The sequence below is a fragment of the Periophthalmus magnuspinnatus genome, chromosome 16 (genome assembly GCF_009829125.3).
Source record: "Periophthalmus magnuspinnatus isolate fPerMag1 chromosome 16, fPerMag1.2.pri, whole genome shotgun sequence".
Lineage (NCBI taxonomy): Eukaryota > Metazoa > Chordata > Actinopteri > Gobiiformes > Gobiidae > Periophthalmus > Periophthalmus magnuspinnatus.
The window spans coordinates 696,935-714,564 of NC_047141.1; the positions used below are offsets into that span (position 1 = coordinate 696,935).

The following is a 17,630-nucleotide window of genomic DNA, read 5'->3' on the forward strand; positions in this document are numbered from 1 at the left end:
GATATCTGGTCACTGCTGCATGGGAAACACATTTTTGCATCTTTGTAAGAAAGTAAGTAATGTATTACATATCCACTAGTGGGCACGTGTTATGTACCTTAGCACTAGTAAATCAAGATACCAGTAGTGCTGCACTGCTAGAAAACATCTTACAATTCCTTGATGCTAACTGTAGTCACTGCTCTGTTAGAAGCTCTGTTACTCAAGTTTGACTTTAATCTAACCAGAATGAATTGACTTAGCTGGAACTACAACATGTGAGCTGATTTGTGCTGTTAAACAAGTCCCTCACACATAAATCTACAGTCAAAAGCTAGCTAGCATTAGCCTATATAAAAACGTTATTGGCAGTTTTGCTAATGTGTGCATTGTGTCACCATGGTAACTGCTGAACATTCTTCCATAGATATGCATGCAGCCTCCGACCCTCCCACCTTCCAGCGTGATATCTTTTGTGTGTTTCCTATCAGAATATCATGTAATCAATAGGAAAATCTTCCTGATCAGGGCTCGTACAAATGTGGCGGCTGTCGACCTGGTTTCCGTGGGAACCAGACCTCAGGATGTTTTGCCCGAAAGTCCTGCTCTGGCCTGACCTTTAACCCCTGTGACGCCAATGCCTACTGCACCTTGGAGCGCAGCGGAGAGGTCACCTGCACGGTAAGACCCAGACCTGGTTTAGTCCTGGTTCAGTCCTGGTTCAGTCCTGGTTCAGTCCTGGTTCAGTCCTGGTTCAGTCCTGATTTAGTCCTAATTTAGTCCTGGTTTAGTCTTGGTTTAGTCCCAGTTTAGTCCTGGTTCAGTCCTGGTTCAGTCCCGGATCAGTCCCGGTTCAGTCCTGGTTCAGACCCAGATTTGTCCTGGTTCAGACTTGGTTCAGTCCTGGTTCAATCCTGGTTCAGTCCCGGTTCAGTCCTAGTTTAGTTCTGGTTCAGTCCTGGTTCAGTCCTAGTTTAGTCATGGTTCAGTCCTGGCTTAATCCTGGTTTAATCCTGGTTTAGTCCTGGTTCAGCCCTGGTTCAGCCCTGGTTCAGTCCTGGTTCAGTCCTGGTTTAATCCTGGTTTAGTCTTGGATTACTCCTGGTTCAGTCCAGTTGTAGTCCTGTTTTAGTCCTGGTTTAGACCTGGGTCAGTCTTGGTTCAGTCCCGATGTATTCAAGGTTTAGTCCCAGTTTAGACCTGGTTTAGTTTTGGTTTAGACCATGTTTAATCCTGGTTCAGTCCTGGTTTAGTCCTGGTCTCTCTGTTGCAGTGTAACGTGGGCTGGGCGGGGAATGGAAACACATGTGGACTGGACACGGACATTGATGGCTTTCCGGATCGTTCCCTCCCCTGTGAGGACACACACCGCCACTGCAGACAGGTGAGGACCAATCAGAGGAGAAGGGAGGTTTAAGTGGGCCAATCAGAGCCTCAGCAGACAAGTGAGAGCCAATCAGAGCCTCTTCAGACAAGTGAGAATCAATCAGAGCCTCTGCAGACAGGTACAGTTCCTGTACATAGTTATCATAAACAGCCTGTAGTGATGATACATGGCCTGCAGGGATGCCAGAGCTGACCTGTGTGTTTCCAGGACAACTGTGTCCTGACCCCAAACAGCGGTCAGGAGGATGCAGATGGAGATGGGATTGGAGACCAGTGCGACGAGGATGCAGATGGCGATGGAATCAAGAATGTCGAGGTACCACACTACACACCACTACATGTGGAACACTTACTGTAAAGTATTGCATACTGTACACACACACACACACACACACACTGCCCTCTGCACACTACCCTCTGCACGCTGCCCTCTGCACACTGCCCTCTGCACATTGCCCTCTGCACACTGCCCTCTGAACACTGCCCTCTGAACACTGCCCTCTGCACACTACCCTTTGCACATTTCTGCACATCTCAGCACACTGCCCGCTGAACATCACCAGAATCACCATTCGAAGTGTGCGTAGAAAGCCAGTTACGGAATTTCCGGTGGGACAAGGGCTGTCCCAATTCAATGCACGCTACTGAATGCGCCCGACAAAGCTGCCCTGCCCTTTGCACCATTTCCATGGAGATCGGACGTAACCAAAGCGTGCATCCATGCACACTTCACGCACTGCTATATCCCATCATGCACCGCGACTACGCAAAAAAGAGAAGAAAATGGAGTCCGTTGTGAAATACACATTCAAATGTTCGTACTGGTTTACCTCATCTACAACAGTGTGACATGAAACAGTTAAATCTGAATAAAGATAAGTACAGGCCATGTGTTTGATGATTAGACAATAAGACCCTTTGAAGGGACCCTTCGAAGTACTCTTCAAAGTGTAGTTTGAAGGTTCCGGTCAAGAATCTGTCCTCTTCAGTGTAGCCACCATCTTGCTGAAATGTGACAAGCCTACACCACGGACCGCGCTTCCACCACTGTCTTTGAGCATACAATACGTACGTTACGTACGTTATTTTTAATTATTTATTATTTAATAGAAGAAAAGTCAAGAAGTCGTCATCACAGCCGTTTCTTTCTGTTTAGATTGAATATCAATATGCAAATATAACGTTCAAGGGGATGTTTTTCTCATTTGTAGCTACTTCATAACTTTAACAAAATATACCTTGTGAAAACGTAATAACAGAGACAGAGGTAACAATATCATTTTTACATTCGTAGTCTATAAACCAGAGAACACTGATTAATTGTACATAAAGTGGGATATTGCAGTTTAACGATTCGGTATTTTGGCCAGTGGCTACACCACTTTAATAACAGTAGAGGGCACTGTTTCCCTTCTGTGCCGTGCCAGTTCGTATTTTCTAGCAGTGCAGCGCTACATCTAACTAGTATCTTGATTTACTAACACAAAGGTAAATGACACGTGCCCACGAGGGGCGCAGACCTATGGAATGTGCCGTAATTCATAAAGATTTTGTGCACGTCTCAGGACTCTCTTCTGTCCTTTCTGGAGAGTCCGTTGCTTCATTGTTCACATTACCTGTGTGGAACTCATTAAACTCTTCTGACTTTATGTTTCAGTCTCTTGGTCTTTGACGCTTACAATAGAAATTAACATTCTTACATTATTCTTATTGCAGTAATAATTTCTAATGATAATAATGTCTTCTTATTGTCAAGCAATAACTGCACATTCCTTTATTCCATGTAACTCCCCTCTTTTTTAATCATCAAACACACTGTACAGATCTTTATTCAGATTTAACAGTTTCATGTCGCACTGTTGTAGATGAGGTAAACCAGCACGAACAGTTGAACGGACTCCATTTTCTTCTCTTTTTTGCGTAGCCGCGGTGCATGATGGGATATAGAAGTGCGTGAAGTGTGCACGGATGCACGCTTCGGTTACGTCCGATCTCCATGGAAACGGTGCAAAGGGAAGGGCAGGTTTGTTGGCCGCATTCAGTAGGGTGCGTTGAAATGGGACAGCCCTTGTCGCGCAGGAAATTCCGTAACTGCCCTTCGATGCACACTTCGAATGGTGATTCTAAGGCCAGTTTGGTGAATTGGGACACGGCCCATCTCTGCACACTGCCCCTGAACACTTCCCTCTGCACACTGCCCTCTGCACATTGCCCTCTGCACATTGTCCTCTGCCCTCTGCACACTGCCATCTGCACATTGCCCTCTGCCCTCTGCACACTGCCCTCTGGGGTGAACCGTGTGCTCTTTATTAGACTGAACATAGCTGGTCCTTACCAGCATATAGTGACTGATCACAAACTGTGTGAACAGTTTAGAGCCAGTAAAGATGTTTGTGTAATCCCTCAGTTGTCCAGGTCTGGTCCATAGCAAAAGCCAAAGTTTAAATCTGCCAACTGGACAAATCGTTGTAGGAGTGAAGACATAAATAGGGGGGTTTCAGCTGAAACTGGAGACAATAGCTGTTTACAGTTTCAGTGTACTTAGCCCCTCCCTTCAGATAGATATAAGGCAGTGTCCAGCAGTAATCTGAGTAGAACTGAAGAAGTGGCTTGGATGAGCAGCATCCTACAACAATTTGTCAAGTTGACAGATTTAAACGTCGTCCTGAGTAAAAGCTGAATAAAGATGCTCTACAAAGCCTAAGCTTCTGAACACATATTTACACAGTTAGAAGCACAAACCATTATGACAGAAAAAGTGCGTAGATTTGATAGTGTAATATACTGTAGATTCAGTAGTGTGATGTATTGTAGACTCAGTTGTGTAATTTACTGTAGATTCAGTAGTGTGATGTACTGTAGATTCAGTAGTGTGATGTACTGTACCAAAGTGCCATAATTCAGGCGTATTAAAAGCAGCATAAACGTGAGGCCATCCTGTGGACTCTGACTTAGTCTTTAGTGTTGTCTGGACTGGAGGCTCTGTCCACAGCGTGTGAGGGTGCAGCTCACAGGGCTCCACACAGAACCACTGACACAGGAGTATGACACAAATGTCAGTAACTTGTGTAAAACACACTTTAAGTTTAATAAGAGGATCTTACAGTTGTACTAATAATAAAATAGGTAAAAGCCTCTTGGGAGACAATTCTCAGTTAAACTGCTACATGCATTTATTTATCTAAAATCCACTAGATTACAGGCATCTGTTTTGTGCATGAATGAATGCACCAAACAAAGGAGCCTGTGCCCCAGTATAGCTGCAGGTCAGATGACGTCCCAGCTTTGACCTCTCACCTCTGACCTCTGACCTCAGGATAACTGCCGCCTCATCCCAAACAAAGACCAACAGAACTCGGACTCGGACTCGTTCGGGGACTCGTGTGATAACTGTCCCACAGTCCCAAACCCAAATCAAAAAGACACAGACTCCAACGGACAGGGAGACGCCTGCGACCAGGACATCGATGGGGACGGTGAGCACTGGTCACACCTGTCATACACCCGACCTGTGTTAGATCTGGTTCAGTCTTGGTTTAGTCCTGGTTTAGTCTTGGCTTAGAGCTGGTTTAGACCTGGTTCAGTCCTGGTTTAGTCCTGGTTTAGTCCTGTTTCAATCCTGGTCTAGTCCTGGTCTAGTCCTGGTTCAATCCTGCTTTAGTCCTGGTTCAGTCCTGCTTCTTTTGTCTTTTAGGGATCCCTAATGTTCTGGACAACTGTCCGAAAGTTCCAAACCCGATGCAGACAGACCGAGATCGAGACGGAGTCGGAGATGCCTGTGACAGCTGCCCCGAACTCAGCAACCCCATGCAGGTAAATGAGTAAAAGAAAGAAGGAGAGAGGAGAGAGAGGAGGAGAAAGAGGAGGAGAGAGAGGAGGAAAGAAAAAAGAGACAGAGAGTGGAGGAGAGGAGAGAGAAGAGAGAGAGAAACAGAGAAAAGACAGAGGAGGAAAGAGGAGAATAGAGAGGAGGAGAAGGAGAGAGAGTGGCGAGAGAGCAGAGAGAGGAGGAGTAAAGGATCATTCACATAAAATGGTGGTGTTTGTGTTTCAGGACGATGTGGACAGTGATCTGGTGGGAGACGTCTGCGACACAAACCAGGACACGTGAGTAAACTCCAGCTCTAACTCGTCTTTAGTGGTGCCATTTTGAATCAGGAATTTTAATATATTATAATTTTCAATTAAGTTTATTTACACTGACGGAGAAGACGTTGAACTTTGTGCCAGTGTTTGTTTCATGTTGACAGGCCCAGTAATGGGCAACAAATGTGCATCTGACAGTTACAGCAAACTCCACCTGAGAGGTCTGACTCAGCTGTCTCAGCTCAGGTCAAACTTTACAGATGTCATCAACATTCCCTGGGGGTGTAATGCTGACTGTAGGCAAAACTCTGTCTGGGGCTCTGTTAGACTTTAATCTGAACTTTAATCTATCACAATCTGATGATAAAAATCTGATTTAGCTGGTGAGCTGATTTGTGGTTTTAAACAAGTCCTTCTCAAATAACATTATAGTCACAAGCTACCTAGCATTAGCCAACAGTTTTTCAGTTAGCCACTCTCAACTCCTAAACGGTACCATGAACGCTCAGATTGATCACAGGCTCTTTTTGTGTTTTTTCTTCAGTTTTCAGACAAATCTTAAAACTTTTTGTGGCAGTGTGCATTGTCTTCATGGTATCTGCTGAATATTCCGCCATAGATTGCAAAGTATCAATAGGGGGAGATGTGGAGATGTGTACAGTCGACACCACATGCCCACTGGCTGACTGGTTCTGTTGCTTCAGAGATGGGGACGGGCTCCAGGACTCGCGTGATAACTGCCCCGACCTCCCGAACAGCGCTCAGCTCGACACCGACAACGACGGCCTTGGGGACGCCTGTGACCATGACGACGACAACGATGGCGTGCTAGATGACCACGACAACTGTAGACTCATCCCCAACCCCAACCAGAGAGACACAGACAGTAAGACTCAAGAATTAAACCAGGACTGAACCAGGACTAACCAAGACTGAACCAAGACTGAACCAAGACTGAACCAAGACTGAACCAAGACTGAACCAAGACTAAACCAGGACTGAGCCAGGACTGAGCCAGGACTGAACCACTAGTAAACCTGGACTTTACCAGGACTAAACCAGAACTAAACCAGGGCTGAACTGGGAGTGAACGAGGACTGAACTAGGACTAACAAAGACTGAACCAATACTAAACCAGGACTAAGCCAGGACTGAACCAGCAGTAAACCTGGACTGAACCAGGACTAAATCAGAACTAAACCAGGACCAAACCAGGACTGAACCAGGATTGAACCAGGACTGAACCAGGACTAAACAAGGACTGAGCCAGGACTAAAAACAGAACTAAACTAGGACTTAACTAGGACTTAACCAGGACTAAACCTAGACTGAACCAGGACTGAACCAGGACTGAACCAGGACTGAACCAGGACTAAACCAAGACTTAAACAGAACTAAACCAGGACTGAACCAAGACTAAACCCGGTCTAAACCCGGTCGAAACCTGGTCTAAACCCAGTCTAACCCTGGCCTAAACCAGATTTAAACCCGGTCTAACCCGATCTTTCTCCTTGTGTCTCAGTGGACGGTGTGGGGGATGTATGTGAGCTGGACTTCGATAATGATGCAGTGAAGGACGCCATCGACGCATGTCCTGAAAACGCAGAGGTCACTCTCACTGACTTCAGAGCGTTTCAGACTGTCATACTGGACCCCGAAGGAGACGCCCAGATAGACCCCAACTGGGTTGTGCTCAACCAGGTCTGAACCAGGTCTAGAATGGGACTGCACCAGGACTGGACCAGGACTAGATCAGGTTTTGACCAAGTCTGAAGCAGAACTAAACCAAGACTGAACCAGAACTGAACCACGACTGAACCAGGACTGAACCACAACTGAACCACAATTGAACCTGGTCTGAAGCAGCACTGGACCGGGACTAAACCAGGACTAGACCGAGATTGAATGGACCAGGATTGAACCAGGTCTAAACCAGTAATGAACCGGGACTGGACCAGGACTAGACCAGGCCTGAACAAGAAATGGACCAAGGACTAAACCAGGTCTTAACTAGGACTGGACCAGGACTGGCCCAGGACTGAACCAAGTCTTAACCAGGACTAGACCGGTAATGACCCCCTAAGCCTCTCAGTGGGGTTAATTGTGTTTTAATTGTGTTAATTGTGTCTCAGGGAATGGAGATCGTGCAGACCATGAACAGTGACCCTGGACTCGCTGTGGGTGAGAAAACTGTCAGTTGCTTTCCTTGTGTATCAGATGCCCTCCCTCCTTGTTTTTCAGATGCCCTCCCGGTGAGTCAGATGCCCTCCTTCCCCCTGTGTCAAATGCCCACCCTTGTGTTAGATGCCTCCCCCGTGTGTCAGAAGCCCTCCCCAAGTGTCAGATACCCTCTCAGTATGTCAGATGCCCTCTCAGTATGTCAGATGCCCTCTCAGTATGTCAGATGCCCTCCTTCCCCCTGTGTCAAATGTCCACCCCTGTGTCAGATACCCTACAGGTGTGCCAGAGGCCCTCCTTGTGTGTCAGATTCCCTCTTTCTCTCTATGTGAAATGTCCACCCTTGTGCCAGATGCCCTCCCGGTGTGTTAGATGTCCTTCCTTGTATATTCTCAGGTTACACGGCATTTAATGGCGTCGACTTCGAGGGCACGTTCCACGTAAACACTGTCACTGATGACGACTACGCCGGCTTCATCTTCGGATACCAAGACTCCTCCTCCTTCTATGTCGTCATGTGGAAACAGACTGAGCAGACGTACTGGCAATCTGTGCCATTCCGTGCCAATGCTGAACCCGCACTGCAGCTGAAGGTAAGAGGGAAGAGGGGGAGAGGAGGAGAGAGGAGAAGAAAGGAGGAGGGGGAGAAAGGCCTGTGCTACAGCTGAAGGTAAAAGGAGGAGGGGGAGGAGAGGAAGAGGAGAAGAGGTTACAGCTGAAGGTGCAGAGGAGGGGGGAGAGAGAGTAGAGGAGGAGAAAGAGAAGTCCAGTCCAGTCTAGTGTAGGCCAGTCCAGTCTAGTGCAGTCCAGTCTAGTGCAGTCTAGTCTAGTGCAGTCCAGTCTAGGGCAGTCCAGTCCAGTCCAATGTAGTCCAGTCTAGTCCAGTCTAGTGCAGTCCAGTCCAGTTTAGCCCAGTACAGCACAGAAAAAAGTCAAAAGAGCAGGCAGAAGGAAGAGAGAATAAGAGAGGAGGTGAAATGGAAACCCGCGCTATAGCTAAGGTTAGGATTTGGGCAGGAAGAGGAGGAGAGAGGGAGGGGGTGGAGTGGTGTCTGGCAGTGCAGGTGCTGAGAAAGCAGGAGAGACACACAACCCTGTGGAGATCAATGCTGAAAGTGTGCTCTCTCGTCTCTGATTGGCTTCCTCACCCCCTCTCCCCTTTCTGATTGGCTGTCTCACTCCTCTCCCCTCTCTGACTGGCTGTCTCTCTCCCCTCTCTGATTGACTCTCTCGCTCTCTCCTCTCTGATTGACTCTCTCACTCTCTCCTCTCTGATTGACTCTCTCACTCTCCCTCTCTTATTGGCTCTTTCACCTCTCCTCTGATTGGCTCTCTCACTCTCACCTCTCTGATTGTCTCTCTCACTCTCTCCTCTGATTGGTTCTTGCACTCTCTCCTCTGGTTGGCTCTCTCACTCTCACCTCTCTGATTGTCTCTCTCCTTCTCTCCTCTGATTGGCTCTTTATTCTCTGATTGGCTGTCTCACTCCTCTCCCTTCTCTGATTGTCTCTCTCGCTCTCCTCTCTGATTGGCGGCCTCACTCTGCTTTCTGATTGGTCCTCAGGCGGTGAAGTCGGATACAGGCCCAGGCGAGTACTTGCGTAACGCCCTGTGGCACACAGGTGACACGGCAGGACAGGTGCGGCTCCTGTGGCAGGACCCAAGGAACCAGGGCTGGAAAGACAAGACCTCGTACAGGTGGAGACTGAGCCACCGTCCACAGATTGGGTACATCAGGTAATACTACAAATACTACTACAACTACTACTACTACTACAATTCAGCCAGCATCTGCAAATCAGATGTTAATACAGTTAATACTACTGCTACTACTACTACTACATTTACTAAATTTACTACATTTACTACATTTACTACTACTACTACTACAACTACAACTCAGCTCAAATCACCTACAGATTGGGTATATCATGTATATAGAATACTACAACTACAACTCAACTGCCGCCCACAGTACTATTACTAGTACTACTACTACTACTACTACAAATACTACTTATAGGGGTTTGTGTATTCCCGGCTCAGGGTGCTGGTTGTTTCCTTAAGGCTCTCATGTGTTGTTTGCTTAAGGCTCTTGTACTTGTTTTATTAAGGCTCTCGTGTGTTGCAGGCTCAGGCTGTTTGAGGGGGTGCAGCAGGTGTCTCTTGTAGTTGTTTCCTTAAGGCTCTCATGGTTGTTTCCTTAAGGCTCTCGTGTGTTGTTTCCTTAAGGCTCTCGTGTGTTGTTTCCTTAAGGCTCTCATGTGTTGTTTCCTTAAGGCTCTCATGTGTTGCAGGCTCAAGCTGTATGAGCGGGCGCAGTAGGTGGCTCTTGTTGTTTCCTTAAGGATCTCATGTGTTGCAGGCTCAGGCTGTATGAGCGGGCGCAGTAGGTGGCTCTTGTTGTTTCCTTAAGGATCTCATGTGTTGCAGGCGCAGGCTGTAGGAGCGGGCGCAGCAGGTGACTCTCATGGGTGTTTCCTTAAGGCTCTCATGTGTTGCAGGCTCAGGCTGTATGAGCGGGCGCAGTAGGTGGCTCTTGTTGTTTCCTTAAGGAGCTCATGTGTTGCAGGCGCAGGCTGTAGGAGCGGGCGCAGCAGGTGACTCTCATGGGTGTTTCCTTAAGGCTCTCATGTGTTGCAGGCTCAGGCTGTATGAGCGGGCGCAGTAGGTGGATCTTGTTGTTTCCTTAAGGCTCTCATGTGTTGCAGGCTCAGGCTGTATGAGGGAGTGTCATAGGTGGCTCTTGTTGTTTCCTTAAGGATCTCATGTGTTGCAGGCTCAGGCTGTATGAGCGGGCGCAGTAGGTGGATCTTGTTGTTTCCTTAAGGATCTCATGTGTTGCAGGCTCAGGCTGTATGAGCGGGCGCAGTAGGTGGCTCTTGTTGTTTCCTTAAGGCTCTCATGTGTTGCAGGCTCAGGCTGTATGAGCGGGCACAGTAGGTGAATCTTGTTGTTTCCTTAAGGCTCTCATGTGTTGCAGGCTCAGGCTGTATGAGCGGGCGCAGTAGGTGGCTCTTGTTGTTTCCTTAAGGCTCTCATGTGTTGCAGGCTCAGGCTGTATGAGGGAGTGTCGTAGGTGGCTCTTGTTGTTTCCTTAAGGATCTCATGTGTTGCAGGCTCTGGATGTATGAGGGAGTGCAGCAGGTGGCTCTTGTTGTTTCCTTAAGGCTCTCATGTGTTGCAGGCTCAGGCTGTATGAGGGGGCACAGCAGGTGGCAGACAGTGGGGTGATCCTGGACTCCACAATGAGAGGTGGTCGTCTCGGAGTCTTTTGCTTCTCTCAGGAAAACATCATCTGGTCTAACCTGCGCTACCGCTGCAACGGTAAGTCCTCAAGACCAAGACCAGGACCAAGACTTTGTAATCTCTGTCCTGGTCTTGTACTTGTTAGTCTTGGTCCATTCTTGGTTTAGTCCTAGTTTAGTCCTGGTTTAGTCATGGTTCAGTCCTGGTTCACTCCTGATTTAGTTTTGGCTTAGTTCTGGTTTAGTCCTGATTTAGTCTTGGCTTAGTACTGGTTTAGTCCCATTCAGTTGTGGTTTAGCCCTGGTTTAGTCCTGTTCAGTCACAGTTTAGTCCTGTTCTAGTCCTGGTTTAGTCTTGGTTTAGTCCAGCTCAGTTATGGTTTAGTCGCGGTTCAGTCCTGATTTAGTCTTGGTTTAGTCCTGTTCAGTCGTGGTTTAGTCCTGGTTTAGTCCTGCTCTGTTGTGGTTTAGTCCTGGTTCAGTCGTGGTATAGTCCTGGTTTAGTCCCTGGTATAGTCATGGTTTAGTCCTGGTTCAGTCATGGTTTAGTCCTGTTCTAGTCTTGATTTAGTCCTGGTTTAGTCCTGGTTTAGTCTTCGTTTAGTCCTGAGGGATATACCATGAAGTGACCTGAGTCAGTCAAGCTCAAACCCCGGATTTCCTGTATCACGAAGCGACTCACTTTTCAGCCTCATTAGGTCACTATAGCAACGGAGAAGCAGAGCTAACCTGGTCTAGAGCAGGTTGAGAGAGTTTAGACTTGGCTCAGATCTGTGTCTTTGAAAAAAGTCTTTCTGCTCATGTTTTTGATCAGTCTGAGTGTGTGGGCAGTGGTTATACGCTTTAATAAACTCACTCACTCACACGTCAGCCCTTCATAAGATCGCTTTCTTTGGTCCTCGGTAGAAAAGTATGTCAGGAATCACACACACAGAGCTTTTATTAGACTCCTGGTTTAGACCATAGACTGTATATATAAATGGACTTAGCTAACCTGCTAGCTACTGCATTCCAAATATGGAGTGCTGTTCATCAGATGGCCCATTCTGTGCTTGAAAGTGGTCACATGACACTAAAACTTTGCCTTTACAGATTCTGTCTCTCATTGGTTCTATTTCATCCCTTCTGACCGCCAGAGGCGGTGCTTCAAGCACTGAATGATCACTCTTGCACATGTGCAGCTCGAGAATTAATAACAACAAATTCACCTACGACCTTCCGTTGACCCACGTGACTCCGGAAGCACAGTCCATTTTCTCTTCTTGCGCTTAGGTCGAGTGTGTTGTGGCTACTCGCGGATACTGCTTTGTACCACAATTGTTTTCACACTTTCCCATTACCTGTGATTGAAGTATATCACAGTCTAACCCTCAGGGGCTGCGTAAGCTGCACGGGGCTTAGCGGAGCGCCTCACCTGGAGCGGGTGGTTCCCTAACACCTGTGAGGTGCATGTTTTTCACAAAGTTTATGGTAAGTAGTTTCTGCATTTTTTTTGTTGGAAGCTAGTTTGTATTTGCTGCCGTTTTTGATTCAGCTTGACTTTTGTGTTGATTATTTCCGCATTCGGCTAAGCTACCATTGTTATTTTAGAACTGTGTTCGGTTCTTTAGCTTGTTTTTTGTGCCTTCAGGGGCATGCTCTAATTTTACTAATAATAATTGTAGCCTACCACCAGTGGCGTTTTCAGCTCAACGTGGTATTTTTTTAATCTCTGTTTGGTGGATCAAGAGTGGCGTTTTCTGCTCAACCTCATCTACCGTCGCGTTTGATGGAGTCCATGTGCTGTAGAGCTTGCATGACCCCGCTTCAACCTGAAGATGGACATGATTTATGCCCCTTATGTTTAGGTGTGGACCACCTTAGGGAAGGTTTGACAGAGAATGCTTGCGTGCGTTGCAGCATAATGCCTAGATCCCTGTGTGCTGACCGCCTCGCCACGTTTGGAGGAGCTGGAACCTCGGTGCCCTCTGATATACAGGACACCCAGTTGACAGCGAGCAGGACGGTGATGAGAAAGCGTTCTCCAAAGGGGATTGCTCTACGGGATTATCCTTGCAGGTGCATAGCCTTACTTCAGAGCTCACTGGAATGAAATCTCTCCAGACTCAGATAGCGACCAGCGGGCTGCTTAGCAGGATGTGGTTTCTGTTTGAGAGGACAATGCCCTGTCAGTGGCAGCATAAGATATGCACTTCCACAACACTGGCCCACACACTGGGGACGGTTTTGGATGGATGTTCTGACATATCAGAGTTGAGCTCACACAACTCCACCTGCTCTCATGGAGGTGACATTGACTCAGCTCCCTCCTCTTTACGCGTGGCTTTTGCACGTTTACAACTGGTTTAGACCTGGTTTAGTCTTGGTTTAGCCTTGGCTTAGTCCTGATTTAGTCTTGTTTTAGTGCTGGTTTAGTCCTGGTTTCGTCTTGTTTTGCACGTTTACACCAGCGGCGCAGCCTATGGTTTCCAGTGCATTTTTTAGACGACGGGGCTATGCGTCTTCCTTTTTGGTATGGATTATATAAAGGAATTACATGCCTGCTGGTCAGATACAAAAGAGATACGTGTAGGAGAACCTTGAGAGGACTACCTGCGGTTCCAGGTGAACTTTTTGGAGAGACGGCGCTGGAGACTTTGCAACAGACAGCCCAGGCTACTCAGACTAGACATTAGCTGGTGGGCCTTCACTGATGAGCTGCTCCTCCAATTGCTCCTGGCCCTTCTACTGCACACCAGCAGACCTCTGCTGTGCCACCATGCACATTTGTGGCTCCTCGATGGCCTGTTACAAGGTCGGGCCACTCTCGGAGTGATCGGCCCAGGACTTGACATGTTTCTCGGTCATCACAGTCTGGTCACCAGCGCTCCAGGCCTTCAAGAGGCCAGGGGGCCATAGGTGAAGCTCACAGGCCAACTTCAGTACTGGGCTGCCAACACCCCAGACGTGTGGGTGTTGACCACCATATAATCTGGGTACCGCCTACAGTACCAACGCCAGCCTCCTGTTTGTGGCCAGGTCTGAATGACTGCCCTCACGGACCAAGTCCAAGGCACTCAATCGAGAAATAGCAACTCAAGATACTTTCTTGTCCCAAAGAAAACCGGCAACTTACGTCCAGTTTTAGACCTGCAAGGCCGCAATGCATTTTTAAAAGTCATGCTGTTTCACATGTTATGCACCTTAGAGGTGAATGGCTCGATCTGAAGGATGCTTATTTTCATGTACCGATCGCACACAATCATTGGAAGTTCCTTCGTTTTGCTTTTCACGGGAGACATTTTCAGTTCAGGATCCTCCCGTTTGGGCTGTCCCTATCACCGAGGCTGTTCACCTTGTCTCCCCTGGAAGTGCGAGTTTTGAAGATTCTACCTTACCTCGATGATTGGTTAATTTGTGGACCTAGCCGTGACCAGGCCATTCATGACACAGAGCTTGTACTCGATCATGTGAGCCGTTTGGGTCTGTGTGTGAATATGGACAAGAGCAATCTGGTCCCGACGCAGGACACTTTTTGGGGATGGCCTTAAACACTGTCACCATGGTTGCTTGCCCTTCTGCTTGCCCTTTGCCCATGAGGGTCGACAGCATAATGGGGATGCACCCAGCATTCCGAGCGGGAGAAACCCTGCCGTTCTTGTGATATCTCCAGCCTCTGGGCAGGTTGGTAGCAGCCTCCAGTGTAGTTCCATTGGGGCTACTTTCATTACGACCGATGCAGATGTGGCTAAACAGCTTACAGCTGGACCCAACTCTGTTCGCACACAGACACAAGAGGCTGTGCATGTCTCCCCTTTGCCTGCACTGCCTGTCTCAATGGAGAAACAGACGTTGGATACTACAGGGAGTCCCATTGGGGCCTCTTCCATCATGGAGGGAAGTTGTGTATACGGATGCATCCTCCACGGTTTGGGGTGCAACGTGGCAAGGTCGGGTCAAGAGCGACCCATTGCCCTCTTTGGTTCTCTCACCAGCCCGCCGGGTCAGGATGCACTGGCGCATGACTGGCCTCACGTTCTCCTCTACACCTTTCTTCCTTTTCCCCTGATTTATTAAACACTCCTGAGAGTTCTGCAAGAGGGACACAAGCTTCTGCTGGTTGCTCCATTCTGGCCAGTGAGGATCTGGTTCCCGCTTCTGCACAGACTCTTTTGCGGCTCTCCAGTGTGCCTTCCCGCCAGGAAAGACGTCTTGTCCCAGCTGGGGGGACTGGTACTGCATCCCCATCCCAAACACCTGCAGTTCTGGGCGTGGCCTCTGCAGGGCCCGGTGTTGCATTCTCAGAGTATGCTGGAGGAATAGGACATACGATCTGTAATGCTTGGGCACCGTCGTGCGTGGAAGCTGGAATGGTGCAGGAGATGTGGACAAGATGTGGTGCACTGTTCAGTCTCTGCTATCTTGGAATTTTTACAGGAACTTTTGGATCCTGGTCTGTCGCCTTTGACATTAAAGGTATATGTGGCTGCAATATCTTGCTGGCACAGTGGCGTGAACAGTAGCACTGTGGGCAGTGATTAGAATGTTTCCCGTTTCTTGAAAGGTGCCAGACAGATTCACACACCTACAGACAGTGGCTCCATCATGAAATATTTCGTTGGTCCTGGAGACTCTGCAGGCTCATCCATGTGAGCCTACTGCCCAGGCAGACATTAAGTGGCTGTCGTTTAAGACTGCATTTCTCCTCACCATGGCTTCGGGTAAGTGTGTGGGTGAACTGCAGGTTCTGTCTGTCAATGAGTCCTGCTGTAGATGGCATGCTAATGGCTCAGGTGTAACTCTCTGGCCTAATGTAATTTCCTCCCTAAGGTGTTATCTTCTACAGGTAATGCCCAACCGCTCCAGTTGGCGAGGTTTGGCACGGAATCTACCACAGAACTTTTATGTTTGCTCATTGGACGCATATATACAGGTTACGGCAGGTATGCAACAGTCGGAAAATCTATTTGTGTGTTATGCTGTTAGGCTCTTTCTACACAGCGCCTTTCCCGGTGGGTTGTAGAGACCATTAAAAATGCTTATGCCTCGCAGGGGCGGCTGATGCCTGAGAGTGTGAGATTCAACCAAGGGCCTTTCTACCTCATGGGCTGCTATGCATGGGGTTTTCCTGAATGTGATCTGTGCTGCGGCCTCTTGGACCTCACCCTCCATGTCTGCCAGATTTTACCGGGTGAATGTAGCGGTCCCCCATCCTCAGGATGGAGTGTTACGCAAGCATCATGCTTCATTATGAGATAGGTAGGTAGGACGTGGTCTGTAGCTTCCTCATGACCATGTTGTTACAAATCCTCCAGTGCTTGAAGCACCGCCTCTGGCGGTCAGAAGGGATGAAATAGAACAAAAGTTACGTATGTAACTATGGTTCTATGAATCCCAGATGGCCGCCAGAAGTCTCTGTCCCTCGGAATCCTTGTGCCCCTGCGAGACGGTTAAGGCACTGTGCTTCCAGAGTCACATGACTATATAGCCTCACGTGGGTCACCGGAAAGTCATAGGTGAATTTGTTAATTGAATTCACCTATGACTTTCCGATGAATTTGTTGAATTAATTCTCGACCTGCACATGTGTAAGAGTGATCATTCAGTGCTTGAAGCACTGCCTCTGATCCCGGATTCATAGAACCGTAGTTACATACATACCTTTCGTTTCATGACACTCGTTATCTCTGAGCTGAGGTTCAGACTTTGAGAAGCCAGCTCACGGAATTAAAGCCTCGATATGTCTAACCAGCTTTGTAGTATATCCCTCTGGTTTCGCCCTGGTTTAGATCTGGTTTAGATCTGGTTTAGTCTTGGTTTAGTCTTGGCTTAGTCCTGATTTAGTCTTGTTTTAGTGCTGGTTTAGTCCCGGTTTAATCTTGATTTAGTCCTGGTTTAATCTTGATTTAGTCCTGGTTTAGTCTTGGTTTAGTGCTGGTTTAGTCCTGGTTTAAATCTTTAATTATTTTTTTCAGACACGGTTCCTGAGGATTTCCACTCTCAACGGAAACAGGTCCTGATGCACATCAAAGTCTGACCTAAGTCCAGGTCTGAACCAGGACCAGAGCCTTCAGTCCCATGTTCCTTTGGCTCACATAGAAAGTTCTCACTCGAGTGTCTCTGAGTCGAGACATGTCTGACTCCTTCATGTCGCTGTAAATAAAATATCTTTTTGTTTCTGATGCAAACATTAAAGCGTCACCACTAGAGGGCACTCCTGAGGCTCTGCAAGAAGTTTCATGTAAAAAGAATCTTTTGATAAATAAACATAAATGTCCACACACACTTTTACAGGTGAAGTGTCCCTGTCTCACACACACACACACACATACACACACATGTGCAGTGTCTGGCAGTGCCCACCAGAGGCAGATAAAGCAGAAGGAAGTTGCATGACTCGTGGCCGTTTGTGGCATCAGCAGATACTTTGTGACTCAGAAAAACTCAAACACCACTATTCCCTAAAATAATAATAATTATTATAATGATAATAATTATAATAATAATGATGAAATACCAGGACTTTCAAAAAGGACTAAGGACATAAAAGAACAATGTACCCTGGTTTAGTACTGATTTAGTCCTGGTTCAGTCCTGGTTTAGTCCTAGTTTAGTCCTGGTTCAGTGCTGGTTTAGTTCAGGTTTATTTGGACGTCTCTACTCTGATTTTCAAACCCATTTGGTTTCATGATATGTTTGATAGCATAACAGTTTTAATCAAATGATCAGCGTTAGATTTTTTTTAAAGCTACGGTATGGAACTTCCTGGAGGTG

The 17,630-nt window shown here is 47.5% G+C and overlaps 1 protein-coding gene across 1 annotated transcript in view; it reads left to right on the forward strand.

The window, feature by feature from the left end:
• thbs3a (thrombospondin 3a) overlaps window positions 1–17,142 on the forward strand; it is a 33,571-nt gene extending 16,429 nt beyond the window's left edge. Inside the window, exons 10-22 of the mRNA XM_033981338.2 lie at window positions 508–660; window positions 1,253–1,363; window positions 1,574–1,681; window positions 4,682–4,841; window positions 5,060–5,178; window positions 5,420–5,472; window positions 6,156–6,337; window positions 6,974–7,152; window positions 7,584–7,632; window positions 8,026–8,222; window positions 9,194–9,366; window positions 10,817–10,956; window positions 16,832–17,142. Coding sequence (XP_033837229.1) covers window positions 508–660; window positions 1,253–1,363; window positions 1,574–1,681; window positions 4,682–4,841; window positions 5,060–5,178; window positions 5,420–5,472; window positions 6,156–6,337; window positions 6,974–7,152; window positions 7,584–7,632; window positions 8,026–8,222; window positions 9,194–9,366; window positions 10,817–10,956; window positions 16,832–16,893 — 1,686 coding nt within the window. The 3' untranslated portion in view covers window positions 16,894–17,142. The remainder of the gene's footprint in view (window positions 1–507; window positions 661–1,252; window positions 1,364–1,573; window positions 1,682–4,681; window positions 4,842–5,059; window positions 5,179–5,419; window positions 5,473–6,155; window positions 6,338–6,973; window positions 7,153–7,583; window positions 7,633–8,025; window positions 8,223–9,193; window positions 9,367–10,816; window positions 10,957–16,831) is intronic.
• The last annotated feature ends 488 nt before the right edge of the window (window positions 17,143–17,630 follow it).